Raw genomic sequence first — 19,636 nt, forward strand, 5'->3', positions numbered from 1 at the left:
AGAATAATTGTACAATATCTGAAAAATATCATTTATTTCTAATGATTTGATTTATTGGGATATTCTAGTCATATAATTAAAACCAAATTGTGTAATTTATTTTTTTGAACTGCAGTGTCATTTTCGTTGGAATGACCCAGATAGGGGTTTTGTGCGGTTCATTGGCACTCTATAAGTATATATTCATATTTATGTTCTATGTGCTAATCGTAACCAGCGAGATAACACTCTTCTGAACTACACCCTTTTTTAATAAGCCTCCAATTCTATAAGTAGGGTAATTGGTAAGCAATATCACAATATATATATAAGGTTCATTTTGAAATACTTCAGTTCTACTTGAACTTAATAAGGTTTTGGTACTCCTTTGAAATAGAGAATTTGAAACAATAATTTGATCTAGTACCTTCCACAGTACTACAGCACGAGAATGATCAGTTTTCTATTATTACGTCTCTATTGCTCTTGATACTGATCAAACTTAACTATGTTTTAATGCATGTTTATATGGGCGTGAATGTTTTCTAAGCAGAATATTTAGGGCCTAAAAACGTCTTGTGCAACAACTGGCCTTGTGAGGTATGCACTGCACTCGTCTCTATTTTTAGACATAGACATTCTTTATTGGTAAAATTAACATTTACAAGTCATTCAAAATTATAAATTACATTAGTATTATTTTCTTATATTACTATTGTAGTCACATTTAAAATTTATTAATTAATTATCTTATACTACTATTACTTAACCAGTGTGATAAGTTAATATTGTGTTGTGATGTGCAGTGCTTTAATCTACATCTAAGTAAGTTCTCTGAACCGGAATCAACAATTTCAAGAGGCAGCCGGTTATATACTGTCGGGGCCCAATACATGCGTTAATTTGTCTGTTTTGGATAAAATATACTGTACGGGTACAACCCTGTGTTTATTACGTAGCTCATGGTTATGTCCTTCCCCTCATCTAGTATAAGTTTCCAGGTGTTCTCTGGTGTAAGTTTCCAGGTGTTCTCTAGTGTAGACAGTCGCTTGGGAAGTCACGAGAGCAGGCAAGGTGAGTATGCCGAACTGCTCGAAGTAAGGCTTAGCTGACGTATGCTGTGGCACACCACCCCGCTTCTGCATTCTGAACGCACGCTGCCAGTCAGCCGCGCATCCCTAGAACTCGACGCCATATTGTAAGAGCGAGTGCACGGTGGCGAAGTAACATGACCTAACCATGGCCCATGGCAGAGTCCACGATAGGCGCTGCAGAACAAAGCATGCGCGGCCGAGTTTATTACACAGCATATCAAGATGACAGTTCCAGGTTATACATAGCATGATCCAGATGAGACCCTAAAAAGTTACTATTGGAGACTTGCCCCAATGGGGTTTTTCTACCATGACGTTAAGACTCTTGTAACTACGACCTGAGAGGTTTATATGTAAGTAGTAGGTCTTGGTCAAGTTTAGCATGAAACCGTTAATCCTAAACCAGCTTGGTATCTTTGATGCTACTATGTTAAATTTTTGCTCTATCTTATAGTAGATATTGTAGCCCAAGTGCAGATGTAGAATTGCAGACTTATCTTAACAGTCAAAGTAAAAAAATACATATGCATGATGCGATTTAACACTATGTGAGTGTTTGTGCATGAGGTAAATATATCCATTTATATTATAATTTAGTACATGATAGTACAATCTTAGAGTTTGATATCTATAATCATGTGTTTACCTAATAAGGTATTAAAGAGAAGTGTGACAGGATGTTGATAATAGTTGTGATAAAATCTTTTGTATCCAGTGTAAATATCAATTAAGTACTCCACCTATTGATAATATTGTAAAATAGTTGATGATGTCATGAGTTCTAGAAAATTCAGATTAGCTTTTTTATGTATTTTACATTAACTTTTCGGACCGCGGGATACATGGAGGAAGAACCACCCAGATAATTGATTAAAAAAGTATCATAAAAGAAGTAGTATTATAAGCTCATTATCACGTTCTATAAACTGTAAGTTTTACGACTTGCCACTACTAAACACATATTATCTACTGGTAGATAAACAGAGACGATTAAATCTTGTAGTACAGTCACATACATTAATAATATGCATTACACCTAGTGACATTACAGTCGGCGTGCCCTTTTGTTCAAAATGGTGTTATTTTTATCAAATAAACATTTGCTATTATGGGTTTGTTTTGCTCACATCACATGTCTAATATGTTCGATTTTTTACGGAAATCTGATTTGAATTTCGCTTCGTGTATACATTTTATTGCACGTGACTTTACCTGTCGATAATCGGTATCGTCCCGATATTGGAAGCACACTTATCACAAGGCGTTCAGTGATTACGTGTCTGTACTTCAGTGAGCACAAAAATGGCGGAATATAGAGCAGCAAAAGCCGGTATCAACGCCGATGCCCAGGCCAGGATCAACAGCAAATACAGAGATGACGTCGCTCAAGAAACTTTAGAATGGATCAAAGTATTGACTGGTGAGCCTGACAACACCTCAGGTGACGTTGATAACCTCTACAATGTCCTTAAAGACGGCACTCTGCTATGTAAACTAGTCAACGCTATACAAGATGGATCTGTGAAGAAAATAAATCAGTCAAACTTGGCATTTAAGTGCATGGAGAATATTAACTCCTTCCTCGAAGCCGCGAAAAAGTTGGGTGTGCCTCCGCAGGAAACATTCCAGACCATCGATCTTTGGGAGAAACAAAACTTGTTTTCTGTTGTGATTTGCCTGCAGTCGCTGGGCAGGAAAGCTGGTAACTACGGTAAACCTTCGATTGGACCAAAGGAGGCTGAGAAAAACGTGCGCGAGTTTACCGAGGAGCAGTTGAAAGCCGGCCAGAACGTCATTTCTTTGCAGTACGGTACAAATAAAGACCAGCAAACCGGCATATCGTTCGGTAACACACGTCATATGTAATATATTTGCTTTTTTAACCTTATTAATTGAAATAATAAATATTTTGTACATTTTCTAACATACTGTTTCATTAAAGGTAATTTTACTTAGGAGTGGTCATAATTTCAAGAATGCGAAAAGGTCTGATTAGATAAGGCTAGTGATTACATAAAGCACTATAATCCAATTACACCGTTGCGATGTTTACTGATAATATGGCACTAGCATTCTATAGTATTTTCGCTGACGCCAAAAATAATAATTTTATAAATTTATCAGGCCCGTTTACCATGACGACCTTTGTATAATATCGAGGGGAACCTCCCCAACAGGGGACAGCAATCTACGTCATTGGGCCATATTGATCCAAACGCCTTGTGCTCTATCCGTTACCAGCCACAGCTGGATCGAAACTATGCAAAATTGTTTCGAAGTTCCGTCCCGAAAGACTTCTACATTCCTTTTGTATGATTAGGTAATGATTACTTTCATAATAGTAGGTACATTATGTAATAAAGTAGTGTATATTATTTTGAACGCGAGTAGTAAAGAATACTAATTAGTAGAAACCCCTGGAATTTGACTTTATTACTAAGAACTGGGAAAGCAGACAGACGTAAAGTTGTAGAACTATCAGAAGTAAGTCGCAAATGTAATTTAAATTGTCAAATCTTATCACGAGAATTGAGGGAACAGAGCAAACATTAAATATTTAATATCACTCATTTAATGTGACTCATTATCATCTCAAACGTATTAAATTAAATCATATATAATACGTGAGGCGCACTATAAGTTTCCGGAATGAATAAGAAGAAAATAGTATAAATGGTCAGAATTGAATTTATTGTTTCTCAAAATATTCTCCGTTAGCGCTAATGCACTTTTTCATACGAATGAACCAATTTTGAAAACATTTATGCCACTCCTCCTTGAAAATCTCGGAAACATATTTTTCATGCTCTTCGACAGCCTCTTCAGGTCATGAAAATCGTTGACCGCGTAACTGGTTCTTAATTTTTGGAAGTAAATAAAAGTTACAAGGTGTCAGGTCGGGACTGTACGCGGGATGGCTCATGAGGTCAACGTTGTTCACCTTCAAAAATTCATTTGTCTGTCTGGCCGCGTGAGAACTGGCATTATCGTGGTGCAAGATGATACGGCGTTTACGGTTATTTTTACGAAGTTTGTCAATAACTTCCGGCAAACAAATGGTCGTGTACCAATCACAATTCACGGTAGAATGATTCTCCAAAGCAATAGTAGTGTCCAATTTTATTTAAAAAAGAAGCAATTATTCGCTTAGAGGCACTTTGCACGCGCACCACCTTGGTTGGTTTCGGCTCATTTCGGAAGACCCATACGCTCGATTGCTGCTTTGTTTTGGGATCGTAACTATAAATCCATGTTTCGTCACCTGTTACTATATCCCACACCGAACTTATTGCCCCTTCGTTGAATCTGGTAAGCATGGCATTGCACCAAGTGACGCGATCCGTTTTTTGAGCCTCAGTCAAATTGTGTGGGATCCACCGAGAGCACAGGTTTTTCACAACCAAATGTTTGTGTAGTATAGATTGTATTTGACACATGCATATGCTTAAAGATGCCCGAATCTCATCGTATGTCACATGCCTGTCTGTTTTGATCATACGGCGCACAGCGTCGATGTTTTTGTTGTTCACAGCAGTGGACGGGCGACCATCACGAAATTCGTCACTGAGATTCACACGACCGCGTTTGAATTCTGCAAACCAGCTGTAAATAGTCGTCTTGCATGGTGCTTCATCGCCAAAAGCAGTTTGAAGCCGAGTGAAGCTCCGCTGAGGTGTTAAATTACTACGAAAATTTTCACGAGTTAAATCCATGGTGATGTAGACAACCAATTTCTAAAATGACGCCACTATGTAAAAACAAGTGACAGTCAGATGAAACAAACTGTATTCTACAGCCAAAGAGTTCTATTTTCAAATGTTGTAATTGCTTTTCAAATATAGTTTAAGTGGCCAATTCCGGAAACTTATAGTGCGCCCTATGTACGTGTCAACAAAACTAACTTACTATTGCCAACTAATTCCCGGTTTTGATTGTCAGTACTGCATACCAAACTGTTGAAACATTTATAATCGGTTGTCTCGCATATTCCATCCTTAATGACTTACCACTGCGTTTCGCGACCATGTGTAAGATTTCTCCACTGAGTTTTGAACGAATTGCGTGATAAATGCTATTCAAAGCGCTTTTCGTCGGATCGTCCCATTGTCTCTCGTTGTCGGTGCTCTATCATTTTAATTTACCAAAAATTAACACAATATGGCAATGTTTAGACGTCACGGTCATGTCAGCACCCCTAGCCGGAAGGCCCGTCACGCGCCAACGACCGGAAACACGGACATCCGACCTACTATGTCGCACACGCGTCTGTGCAGGTGTGACCTTTCGCCTATAGCAATAAGTTTAACATTTTGTATTTGTATGTGTACACATATGAGATATTTAGATCATTCTCTGCTTGGTCAACTCGTGTAAGTTGAGCTGCCGGGTTTAAGTGATTTGTTTTTGCTGGAGTGTGTGTCGGAGTTTTCGAGGTGCATTATTTAATTTTATATTTGTTTTTAAATTTAGTTATGTTATTTCGATAACACATATTGCGAATGTAATTGCATTATGTCTTATGCGGACATTGCCAAGTGCACAAGGCGCTTTGTTGTCTATAATCTTACAACACTGTATATATACATATACGAGGAGTGATCTAAAAGTATTATCATTACATTACCATTGAAAACAACGGCTATGTTTCAAAAGTATTTCTATTTTTCAACGTTAGCTCATGTATAGTCAATACGTTTAGTCCGTCCATCTAGACCCTCGTACCTTTACAAAACTAAATATTTTTCTTGTCCTTCCGAAAATTTCTCTACAGTGGCCATCACTTCGCTATCTTCTTTAAATTTCCTTCCCCTGAGCTGTTCTTTGACCCAAGGAAAGAAATAACTTTCTCTAGGGGCTAGATACTCCATAGAATAGAGCGGATGTTCGAAGTTCGAACCCTGCTTCTTGAATGGCAGCCATCGCAACTTCAGCTTTATGTGCGGGCGAGTTGTCTTGGTAAAACAATACTCCATTAAGTATTACAAATACCCGATTACCATTACTTTTGGATCACCCTTCGTATTTTCCACTTTTCCCAAAATTCCTTCAAATTTTGATTATGTAAGCTTACTGCAAGCAATTATAAATTTGAAATTTGCGGACTTTCAAAATTAATGAAACACGCCAATGAATGCTATAAACGAATGTTTCTAGTTTCGATCGATTAAAATCTTTCAACCGTTGCCTTGAAATGGAAATGGTTTTACTCATAGCACCGGCGAGTAAAAAAGTTTAACCTAGTTAACGTAATAAGTCTTGGGATAACGCTATTGTCTAGTGGATTATATGACGTTTAATCGCAACAGTGTATTCAATTAGTCACGCGTTGTATAATATGCTCTATATTTTTATAGGTGTTTAAGAAATGTGTTTGGACGGTGCTTATACCTATACATTATTAACATTTTACGGTTGTGCTATCAGAGTCTGAGTGCTGTTATTGAAACATTTTTTTATATTAGAGATAGGTTTATGTTTATTGACACTAACGTTGCCTATGAAGAGTAAAAATATTGTTGCTGAAACCCTCCAAAACTATTTCGTCGGGGATAGTGCAATTACCCGTAACTAGCGTTTGATTATGAGTTTCTATTTCGGTAATTTAGTTGTCAAATCAAACCCGCGTGAATGTCGTGGCAACCAAATTAGCCTGATTTACGGGAATCTATTCTTATCAGTCCGTAGACATCATAAATTAATAACTGTGCGTAAATGAAAGTCGTAGCCATTGAAATAAAAAAGTAGTAACGTTAAAATCCCTCTCCTGTGAAATTGGTTTAGTGCAGATACCGATACTACATTCGCGGATTTGCACTAACTCCGACGGTATACCTAATAGTCTTTACGTTTCAGCGCTGCTTCTAAACTTTTAACGATATTATTGAGTGCCAAATTAAATCACTACATTGAATAAGTATAATAATACATAACGTTGTCTAAATGATTGCTCCGAACGATTCCAAGATAATATAGAGCTCCATATGCTGATGTACGTATTTTACCGACTTCACTTTAGGCACTGAAGTGCAAAATCTGTAAATTTCAACTGTAAATTTGCACACATGCTTCTTTATTATTGTGTTGTGTATACCCTGTGACTGACAGTTTAACAAATGAGTCAGCAAAAATATTGATCATTTATGCTTATGACATCCACCTACGTTTGTTTTCGAAAGTTAGGACGCTATGTAAAAAATTGACTTATGCCTAGTGTTGACATATGATGTACAATATTTAGGTTGTATAATTTAGTGTTAGTTTCAAGTTACCGCTGAGTATTTAAGTAAACTCTCAATCGTGATTACCTGAAATATATTATTAGCAAACATGATTTCGTATGAGAATAGAGAACATTTCGCACCCCTCATGGAAGAATGGCATAAGTGGAGTTATGTCAAAAACGTTTATTGCTCCATTAGATACAGAAAAATATAACCCACGTCCTCTCCAATTCTCGTAATTCTATCGACTAATATTGTAGATAGAGTTACAAAAATTGGAGAGGGTATGGGTTATGTTTTTTTGTATTGTCTCCTACACCTTACTCCGACTTTCCGAGATGTATCCGTTCCGATAAGGGACCACCTTGAGCTACTTGGTCTGGACTTATCATCCAACCTCAAATTTTGGCGATACTTCGAGTGCTTGGCAAAAACTGCTGCCAGAAAACTAACCATACTTTACAAGGTCAGGCGGTACTTCACACCTGAACTGCTTTTCAATCTGTATAAAGCACAAGTTCGATCCTGTATGGACTACTGTTGCCACCTTTACGACGGCTCTGTCCATTACCAGCTGGCTGCCTTGGACTCGGTGGAGCGAAAAGCAAAGATACTTATTAACAACAATTCTCTTGTGGAGTCGAAGCTACAAAATCTCGACTATCACAGACAAGTTTTCTATCGGATATATTTTGGGGAGTGTGCGCAGGAACTTTTCAATTTAATTCCACCCTCACCGCTCCTCCTTCGGTCGACTAAAAGGTCCGAAGAACTCTATTCTTATGTCGCTGATATTCCATCTATTCGCACTTAGCGTTTTGCTTCCTCCTTTCTGATGCGTACAGCAAAGGAATGGAATCTGCATTACCTGAAAAGTACAATTTGAGGCTTTTCAAGCCTAGAGTGAATAGGCATATTTAGGCAATCACGATCCATCGTCGGTTACATCGTCAAACATATAAAAACGTATAAATTTTTTTCACATCGGAGTTTTCTTCGTTGGAATTTATTGCGCTTATACCATTTATAGGCTTGCCTCCACCATTTGTAGCCTAGAGACGTAGCTCAGGTCGCGTAGCAAGAGTACTTTATAAATACAAACTGGGATTATCTTCGTAACTAGATATTTATTGTGTTTTTCACATATTCACTTATGGAGGCTACTTCTAGATCTGCCAAGATGTTCTTCTTTTCCTATCCTATTTTTTAAACACATTCTAAATACAAATCTATATTCACTCAGCCAGTACTTCTACTCATAGAGCCTAGACAACAATACCTAATGAATGATTGTTTTTAACCAAAATAAATATTTCGATTCCTACGTAATGTGATATCGACCAGAGACTTGCGAGGCTTCCGTGGACACGGTAGGCGCACTTGCCGAAGGCTGCGGTACCGTTGCTCAATCGCTTCAGATTATCTCTAACGGCAAGATGGCACCCAACGACTTCTTTGATTTATTGTAGCAATGTCCGTGGATAGAATTTAAAAAAAAAATAGAAGACCGTCTTCCAGGCGAGTGGCGCGGGCGCGGCCACCAGTGTTTCGAAGTTTCAATTTAATTCAAACAGTATCGATAGAATGTTTAAAATAATACTTTAATATAAGTCATAGCTTAACTTAGGGCCCTATTGGTCGAGTTTTTGAGATCATGTAGTTTTGTTTTGTATATTACAGGATTATTACGGAAAACTTCGTTTCGAGATCGTATCTAACATTGAACATTGTTGAGTTTGAATTTTTATACCCAAAACAGTGTAGAACATCGTGTATATGGAGCTTGCTCACGGGACAATCATTAAGGAATAATGCTTGTGTATGATTTCATTGAGTCGATCTCTCCGTAATATCTATATGTATTTTACAAACAAATACATGAGAAATTTCTCATGGTGTTTCGTGCAAATATAACTAACATTTGCATCTTTTTTATGATGCTAAGTAACGGGACGAAAAAGTCGTGCACCTGATGGTAAGCGACTCGCTTGTCCATAACAGGTACAGTGCCACTCGGAGCTAATCTCAAAGATCTGAGAGGCACTGCCACTGCGCCCGCCACTCTGAGACATAATTTGAAAAGTCGCAAGTGCCTGTAATCTTATATTACTAAAAATGTAAAAACAAAAGTAAACACAAAATGAACCAGAGTGTATGAGCTTACCGACACTTATGAGTAAGTATGACAACAATGATGTGAAAGCTTTATCTGAATGTATAGCGCAGCATCTAAAGGAGTAGACTGGACTCGCAAAATTATTTGGACTACTTGTTTCATGAGTTAGCTTTCTGAGAAAGCAGAGTACTCAATCTCTCTACATAATTTCTCATAATATGACCCATTTAGAGTGAAAACTAGCGGTGATAAAATTAAATAATTATTGCCGAAATGCTATTAAGCAGTCCTAAGAAATTGTGCAAAATGTGGTTTAATGATCGATCGTAAATTATAATTAATTTACAAGGAAATTTTCCAGCACTATCTTTATGTTTAACCAGGAAGTTAACTAATGGTTTATTTAAGAATTTTGCACAAAAAGTTTTATGAATTACGTACAGCTTTCAATGTTACTTTATTTGTGGCCACTTTGGAATAAGTCTTTGGATTTGTTTGGCACGATAAGTGTATACGGTTTCTGCTTCTTAAACAATATGCGGTTTATGGCTTATGATTACGAAACTGAGGCTTTGCGTGTTTACTCGTTATTGTTACGTTGCGAACGACGCCCACTTTTACCAAGACAATGTCGAACAACATTATTTCCGTATGAAAGGAAGTAATGGTAAGTCACCTCAATTGTTAGGTAAATCAAATTTGCGCAAACGCTTTGTGCAAAAAGTTACAACAAAATATATTCTTTCTTTCTCGCGGTGGCACAAACGTAGTCGTGTATTCTAAGTCATAAGCAAGTTCTGCTTGCAGCTAAGAAGTACACGAGAGGAGCCTCTCCACGTCTTTCCGTCTGGCGCACCCTGGGCAACAATCGGCGAGTACGTTACGCCGATTGGTAAATCTGAAAGGATTTACGACGATGGCAGGCATTACTAGTATGTGCCATGGATACAATAAGAGTGTTCATAAAGCCTCCCCTTTAAGAAGCCTAGGTCGTCAGTCTAAAGAAATGATTTAAGACAAGAAACAAGGTCTGGAAGATCGCAAGGCAGCTGAGGTATCGTTTCGAATTTCCTATTCATTTGCATCCAACTGCGCCATTCAAGCATGCATTTTTCATTGCGTCTAAACTACTCAGAACTTAGGGGAGCGGTTATTGATATGGCCCTGCATGTTCCTATGATTTACTCGTTAACCTGGGTTGATACAGATTGAACTCTAACGATCAGAAATGCCAATTGTCAATGCGTCGTCAATTACTCCAGGTCAAGATCATTACACTTGACATTTGTGCCTCCAGGATTTAGAACACCCGATGAAAAATATCTGTAGCCATATTGTTTTTCATGCTACGAAAACTTGGATTATTTCAATAGTAAATCATTCAGTATATATATACTGAGTGTATTACATTCTTACTCACTCACTCACTAATTCTAAACCTTGTGTAGTTATCTTATGCAAACTATTGCGTTGATCCCATCGCAATTTTGGGTTGATTTCATCACTATGTTACTAAGTTTTTGAATGTTAATTAGTTAAGGTCTGACAAAAGAATGGACTATCAAAGTGTGTCGCTGTATTGTGATTGAGAATATAAGAAGCTTATGCAACTTTGGAAGAATTGGACTTCCCAGATAACGTGATTGTGCTATTTTACAAAGCATCTGTGGAAACCGTTCCATATGATGATTATTGATTAGGTAGCCACTGGTTTTGTTTTCATGTATCAGTTCTGTTTATCTAATATATCTCTTACATCGCACCAGTTTAATGGGATACGCTCTTTTGTTTTTATTATATAACGTGTTTTGTTGCTCAGTGTGGGTTGAATTATTCAACCAGATGTCTCGTGGTACAATGCTTCTACACTACTTGATGATTTATGAATCATCTATGGCAGTATCGTGTATGTTGCATAATTTATGTTGTCTCTTTGTTCAGTATTTTTTAATGTAATGAAACTAAGAAATAACCGTATGTAATTTGCGAAAATTGATTTTCTTTCTCAAAACAATTTATCATCATAGACCTCTGTGGTTAGTGCCGTTTTAACGGATCGCTCTGATATTTTCAATAAAACCGTTTAATGCAACGTTCCCAATAGCAGTGCAATGCAAAAACATTACTGTACGCACAAGTACCGGTCGCCGACCAACGGTCTAACCGTGTCCGAACAACTCTCCAAAACCTGTTTATACGAGTACCACCAAATTGCGGTCAAACCAACCTTGGCATTGAGAAAACTCGATGACTAACGTCCGCACTTTTTTGACCCTAACTAACGTGCTTTTGCTCGTGAATAGTATATTCAATAATTTCGTAATAGTAAGTAGTAATCAAGTATTACAAGTCGGTGTGTTAATTGCAGGTGCGTTTGAAAGAAATTGTTTCGTTTAAATTAGCGATAAAACAAGTCTTGCTTAATTCCAGTACAATTTCGCGCATGATCACTTGCGTCAATATTGTTACTCGGACTGACTCCTTCGCTTAGTTTCGTGAGAAGGTTTACGCAACTGGATCCCGTTCACAATAGTCTTGGGTTTCTGTTAAGTATTACAGTTTGTTCAATATCACACTGTTTTTAAAATATGGAATTGCAATTATATTCTTGAAAACATTGGTCGGTGACAACTTTTCTTTTTATCTTACGATATCTTATCGCAGTTTCCGCAACGTATGTACATAGTTTCATCCAATACCTGTTATCGCCATTTTGAAGTACCATAAACCGAGTTCTACTCCTACACATGTCAGTCCTTATATATCGTCACCTAATCTCTAGCTCGTACATGCGATGTTGTTATTGATTCGGTTTCTAGATCTTTATTTCCAGTTCGTTAATGACACACAACAACTGGATGTAGCGATTCAAATGTGTAATGACTCCTCTTAGGGCCGGCGTTCAACTCACAAATATCCTGTGGTACTAGTTACATGTTCACATTCGACGCCTTTTACCTGCTCTTTTATTGTTCTAATTATATCAACATTTTTAAACATGATTACTACTTACTCTTATTCTCACTATCCTTTTTAATACGTTAATTTTCATTGAAATTCCTAGTATTAGATGTTCTAATGTTTTTCGTGTACTGTTTGGGAGGTTCTTTGTTCTATACCATGAGGACATATAAAGAATAATATAATAGAAAATATTGTATGGCTTGAGTCATACAATAGCTATAAAAACGATATTTTATTCCATAAACTTTGCGTTTAAATTTTTATAGACTTATATCATGGTTCATTATTCTGAATATTCCATGTGATATCATGTAATTCAACATTCATGGGTACAAACATTTATTGACGTAAGTTGTCGTTTGTCTCTGATAGAGTGATGAGTAATACATGGAAATTCTCGGCTGTAGGAATTTTCATTGTCTAAGTGAACCTTGCAGATAAGATAATGGTTGGCAATTTGTTGTCTCTTTCAAATATTCGTTCGTTGTTATTTGGCTTTTGATCTATGAGTAAGTTATTCATTATCGCCATTTACGTCATTTGGTGCATCTGCGCAGGTAATATTTATGACTGTTTCTACTGTCGATGTTATGAAATGATGTAAATTTTTGAGAAATATAAATTTTGATTTTGGTGCTGTTATTGCGTAGGACTCGGCTCTAATTATTTTTTGACCTGTTTTTGCGAACATGCTTTCGTTAATATATTCCGGTTTGTTATGTACAATTTTAGGTGGTCCGTATTATTTAACTAGTTATCTATTATGATACTATGCATCCATGCTACGTGTTGTGGTAAACTAAAATGTATAAACTAATTTTAATCATTCACAAACATAGGGGACTTGAATTGCGTGTTTACATGACTTACTTCGTCAAGTGATAGTGTTGTTTTCAATTTCCTTGTTCTTGTACAGGTAATCTGAATGTCAATGGTTATGACTTTAAATAGTTCCATTTAGTTCATATAAATACATTATTATAATGTCGTTGTCTCGATTTTCTATAATCTTTCGTTTATATTTCTAAGTTAGTAAGTTAGTTCCAAAAAATTACCTGTGTTAATTATTGACCGCATATTGGATTTCTCTTTTTCGGCAGAAATATTTGTTATTTAGCCTTCATTAATTTCTCTTGTGAGTGTAATTTGTGGTTGTTTATTATGGTGTGTCCATAGCAACCACGACACGGTTTCCGTAGTGCGGGGCTATGAGTGTATGCGTTATTTATTTATTTTTAATTTCCTGTTGCCCATTAAGCAAACGAACAGTTCATTCATTTACTCAAGGTGTGATACAGGTGTATTATTTTAAGGTGTCATAATGTGTAACACATATGTATACATGTGCATTGTTTGTATTATGAATTAGCTTTCCAAACTATTTTTACTTACAGCAGCATCAGATGTTCAATTGCGCAAAATCGCACCCGACCCCGGAGGTCGATGTCAATTTAGTTTGTGCATGACTCACACACAACGGCAATTTTTATTCACTCATCAAATACTCCGCTCGTTTCAACTCGTGCGGTGCGACTGGCAATAGTGTGCTAGTTGTGTTTATAATAATGCAGTTATAGTTCGTATTTAACCTTATAAGTTAGCAGCTGATGTGTTTAATCTTTTAAATCCTCCATTCTTTCTTTTGTTCTTTTATTTATCACAGATGTTTATATAATATAGCCCGTAGTATTTGTGCCCCATAACCTTTTGTACTTGCTTTAGATATTCGTTGCCTAGTATCAGAAAAGCAGTTTTATAGAGAGTACTTGTATTGTATTTTAGAGTTAAAATCTGGTGCGGTATCAATCGGTCAATGAACTACCTAATCTAACACGCTAGGGCGTTTATTGTACCTGAATCATCCTTTCTGTTTGTTTTACTTCTTTTACGATAACGGTTTTTTAAGTCTATTTATTATTATTATGTTTTGGATAATTATAATCCAATATCACATTTACCATTATTTACTTTTCCGTAACACATGAAGTAAACTTTTGATTTCAGAATTTCAATTGTTTCTTTTTAAGACCATTATATTTATTCTGTGTTTGTTAACCATGATTGCTATGTTATCTTCTTCTTTGTTCGGATCAAAGAGTTACGAAAGATTGTGTGAAACTGTAAGGACATTGCGATTGCTGTTCATGATCTAGTATCTAGTGGGTAAACCTACGAGCGTTTTACCATTACGGATAGTTGTTCTCGACGCTTCTGCTATTCTGATATAGAGATAATGATTTTAAGGAATGGTTTCATGGCTATCAAACGTAATTTTAAGCTTGAAGAAAATTGGTTCTAAGATTATATCACTTTTCTGTTACTTATGGTAAAATGGTGAGAATTGAAGTTTGATAGACAATGGAAATTAAATGAGTGGTAACTGTAGGTGCTAGTAATTTCTCAGTTATAATGACTGAATGGAAAACGAGTAGCAATTGTAAGGCAATATAAAAATGTATTTTATATATAAAGGAGTTATGGTTTAAACTGTGAAATATTGATACATGAAACGTCTTTGCATGAAAGGTTATTCCAAGAATAGATTTGCTGACACGGCAAGTACAATCCCACAAAGAAAGTGGAAAGGCGCGGTCCATTTAACAGAAATGGCAATGGAGGTCATGAGTTCACGGTTCACGTACAGTATACAACCATAAGTTTATTAACTTCGTAGCATTAACCAAAGGTCATGAACTTTTGTACATATGATGAACAATGCGGGTAGAGTACACAGCCGTGACAACTTTATTTCATGAAGGAGTATTATATACTTAATGTACATAAACATGTTTAGGGCTTATTATACTACGCTTGAAAACTAACAGAGACCACTTTCGAATCATCGATAGCTGACCGTGACCAGTGTACTATAGGAATATTGAATATTCAACTTTGTTGCGTTTGAGTTAAAGTTTTGTTTAGTTATGTCTGAAAAACAAATAACAAGTGACACTACAGACTGATTTACTGTTTTTATACAGATATTAGGTCGTTTTAAAAGTGTTTTCTAGGTCTAAAACGTTGTTATGAATGTATATGTGAAGCAGGTGAAGATGTCTTGACTTCAAACACTGTATCGACTTGTCCACAAGTAATGGTCCACAGACTACTTAATCTATTTTGGCATTTACAAGAGCAACCCCTTCGCGTTTTTGCTTGTTCTCTTAAAGGGAATCTCTCTGCCAACCCGCAGATTTTGAAATACATCGACTGTTAAAACGGAAAAATTAACAGCTTAGTAACATTTTTGAAATAAAATTGTTCATGAGAGCTTTTTACAGTTTTCAAATTCAGAAATGAAAATCATCCGTTTAGCCAAATTCTAATCGATTACTTTTTTAGTTAGAAAAATCTGCTGATTCCACACGTTCATTTAAAATTTAATATAAAAGTAAAAGATTTTGAGTTTGAGAGTTCTTTTTATTTAAATTTACCTACGCTCTTTCAAGTTGCACTACCAACAGTCTAGTGGCCAATTTCTTTTAATATCTAGCCAGACACGTAAATATTTTACATAGTGTGTCACCAAACTTAAATAAAGGCGTTGTACACAGTAAAATTCACGGACTGGATCGGTGTCGAGATTTGTTAGTTTTTTATGAGTGACAATCAGTTCCGCCGTAAATAGAAAGACGTGGAACTGTAGTACCTCTTTTATGTTTGCTTTTAACCTTGTTGTTATAATGTAGGCTCAAACATTAACGTGATATAGATATAACGTAACGTATAACTAGGTACTTAATATTGGTTGGTTTTTACCAACGTTGAGAACAAGTGTTCATTTAATTTTACATACGTTTTGAATAACATTGCTGAAAGATACTAGGTAAGGTTCTTTGTAACTTTTTTTGAATTTTTTGAACGGGGGGAAATGCTTTATTTTATTACGAGTACGTTGGACTGACTCTCCGATGGAGGGTGTACTAAGTGAAAAAAAAAAACTAAAGCGCAACCTCTTGTGAAGTAACGCCTCACCTTGGAAAGGATGCCAAGCTTCCTGGCTGCATTTTTGGCCATGGATTCAATATATCTGCCGAAGTTCAGATTGGATGACAGGTCCATTTCAAATAACTGGAGACAGTCGGCCATCGGTATGTATACATCATGAAAAGTCGGAGTCAGATGAAAGGGACTCCGTTTTGTGGAAAATAGACACGCCTGCGTTTTGGTAGCATTAAATTTGACATGATTGGCATCGCCCCAATCGGAGACTGTCTTAAGTGTCAAGTTCAAACGACTAACCATGGACTCTCGACAAGACTGGATTTCTACTCCACTGATCCTTGCATTGGTCAAGTACCTATCCACAACTGTGCTGTCATCAGCGGGAGTACTTCCTTAGACGAACTTTTTCACAAGGAGCTCCTGCTGCTACTAAATTAATTTAATTTAAATGTTTGTTTGCTAATTGCAAATTGTTTGCTTGTTTCAAATAAAGGCTTGAACTTATACGTGCACATTGATTAAGCATTCTTGATAATAATTCATGCATATTCACAAGGCAGCGAAAGAATCGTTGGATCGCTAATGTAAGGTCTTATTTTATGTATTTATCTGAATAAGAAGACTGTAAATTACTTCTATATGTATGTGAGTGTGCATTAAACGTGATTAAAGCAGCCAACGCAATTTTTCTACCTTGCTACTATAAAAGTTAAGACCCAGATTATATGGACCCGATACCAGCTTGGCTCCTGTTCGAATTCCTGTCCTATTCAAAAGCTAGTAATTTGTTCGTTTCGAAAAATAAACATCCCGGTCCATGAACCAGGCTGCCGCCGCGGCCTACTGAATTGAGCCGATGCAGGGTTGAACTGATTCCATGTATATTATTCGTCTATACTACTCTAGCGGATAACAGATGTTGTATAACGTTCCAAAAATACCCTAATATAACGAATAAAATGTTCCAATTTCAGTTCATATATCGATAGCTAAGTGAGACGCAACGGATATAAAGTCCATATTTTGAAATTTAGATGTCTGTACAAACATTTCTTTAGAATCATTGATTTACAAATAAATGGACGGGTCTAATACAAAAACCACGAAAAAAATATCCCAAGTCAACCTATTTAAACGTAGTGACATGTAAAGGAATATGAAAAAGCTAAAACGTTGAATTTAAATTGTAATATCATCGCAGTACTGTCTAATTTTGCTTGCTTCGCTGTCAGTCGAACAAACGAAGACTAAAGCGTGAACGACGCTCTGTATACGATTTTAACGCCCTATAAGTTCGGACACTTTTTAGCGCGGATCCGACGTCCATTTATTTGTAAGTCAATGTTTTTAAACTGCTAAAATTCACGCAATCGTAAAAGAACTTAAGTCTTATCGTCGTTTGTTTTTTTTATTTAACATATTTTATTTGACCTTAAGATTGATTTCAAATGCCTAGTTGAGGTCCACGTTCTCTTTTAAAATGCTTTGTAGTAAATATTACTATTTGGCATTTAAAGGTTCTTTACTTCTCGCCTACAGATAAACACACGACAATTAATAGAATTTCGATTAACAACATAATAGTGTGTTTTAAAAATGCACAACAATTGTGTAACGCCATCTAGCGGCATCTTATCTAAACTAAACAGATTATTAATGTTAATAAGTCTTAATAGATATCTTACATTATCAGGGGCTGGCCCTGCAGTGTAGTTGCTGCAATAGCAATACAAGTAAATCGACATAATATCCTTTTGACTTTGGTTGAATTAGACTGACTGCTCACATTACTGCTTGTTTGTATCGCGTCAGCCACACAAGAGGTGGAGAGGCATCTATCGACATTAGAAATACACATATTATTGCTTCAGCAAAACCAACTACGACCCGGAGGTATAAAAATATCGTGAGACTTAATTTACATTGCCGCGGAAAGGAATGGAAGTGATTTTTTGTAACTATACGATACAAAGAAGCGAGAATTCCCGAGAGTGCGCGAGAATTCTTCGGAAGACGCGCGATCGGATTTGGGCTCGTATCTAGTTCGTATGTTACGCAATTGACGTAAAGTTCTAATGAACTATAGCGTAATTGCTATGGTTACAAAAATTCGCTTCCATTCCGTTCCGTGTCACAGTAAATAGAGCAATCAATACCCTGGTGCCCTCTAGTAGGCCGCGATCAAAATAGGTGTATATAATAAGATATATATATATGTATGTATGTATAATATATATATATATATCTTATTATATACACCTATTTTGATCATTGAAGGGAAGTATTGCTACCTTACCTATCGGCAATGACATTGCAACTGTTAAGGACATGGACTATCAGGCGCATGACTTGTTCGCCCAGCCACTTGATTGATATCTTATTAAAAAATTACAGTTATTTTCTCCCCGATGACCGGAAATTGGGGTGCAAATGGTGCAATTATAAATTAGGTTGGCAAGCAATTGCCCGTCACTTAACTTGCACCGCGAGCGGCTCTTTGGAGGCGGATACGCGAGTGGCGTTTGGCGTCTCCTGAGACCTTGCGCCCGCGTGCTCCGTAAACCCTGCACCTTCGGCAAAGTTGTCACTGACTGAGGCTTATGCAATTTAATTTAACGGAACACAGCTCTTCTCCGTTCAGCTTCGATGGAAAATATATAATATATTTGTTCCTTACGTGAAAAGAAATGGAGCCATAATAATGACTCGTCCGGGGCGGGATAATATTCGCTCATTTGGTGCTGTATTGACGTAATTGTAATTTTGGCAAAATTTAATTAAGTAGGTACGTCAACACAAATTCTTAATTCAATTTTGCCAAAATGACAATGACGTCATTGTAGCACCAAATGAGTAAATTAGTTCAATCAACGCGAAAGTCAATCATTAAAATAACTTTATGTTCACTATATAAAATGTGCATTTGAATGAAAGGTGTATTGTAAGCAAATTCTGTTAGTAATGTGTGAAGATTCTACACGGTGTTCTACTAACACTACATCGTCGTTGGCAATTTTACGTAGTAGGTGTATTTTGTCTGTACTTTGGATATTCCTATTTGATTTTAAACAAGGCTACGTCAAAACTAACCGATACAGGAGCGTGCATGAAAGAATTGATGCGATTGCAAAACAAGGGTGGTAACGTTAGGGTCGTAGCACATTGAAGTTTGTTCAAGATATTGCGGTATCAGTCTGCATCCACTTTGGTATATAGGCGTGAAGATATGTATACAGGTTAAGATAACATTCTTAACCTGTATACATACCTTCACACACACACACACACACACACACACACAAACGTGTGATAAAAAG

At 36.6% G+C, this 19,636-nt stretch overlaps 1 protein-coding gene across 1 annotated transcript; it reads left to right on the forward strand.

Moving 5' to 3' along the window:
* The first annotated feature begins 2,359 nt into the window (after window positions 1-2,359).
* Window positions 2,360-2,971, forward strand: LOC113232091 (myophilin-like). The gene has a single exon (XM_026466718.1). It carries the CDS (start codon window positions 2,376-2,378, stop codon window positions 2,937-2,939), a length of 564 nt encoding a protein of 187 aa, XP_026322503.1. The 5' UTR covers window positions 2,360-2,375; the 3' UTR covers window positions 2,940-2,971.
* Window positions 2,972-19,636: the final 16,665 nt, after the last annotated feature.

The sequence above is a fragment of the Hyposmocoma kahamanoa genome, unplaced genomic scaffold, assembly GCF_003589595.1.
Source record: "Hyposmocoma kahamanoa isolate Upper Pololo Valley unplaced genomic scaffold, ASM358959v1 66, whole genome shotgun sequence".
Classification (NCBI taxonomy): domain Eukaryota; kingdom Metazoa; phylum Arthropoda; class Insecta; order Lepidoptera; family Cosmopterigidae; genus Hyposmocoma; species Hyposmocoma kahamanoa.

What these genes read in the sequence shown, in the direction of transcription:
- LOC113232091 (XM_026466718.1), top strand. Translation starts at nt 2,376, where the DNA reads ATGGCGGAATATAGAGCAGCAAAAGCCGGTATCAACGCCGATGCCCAG.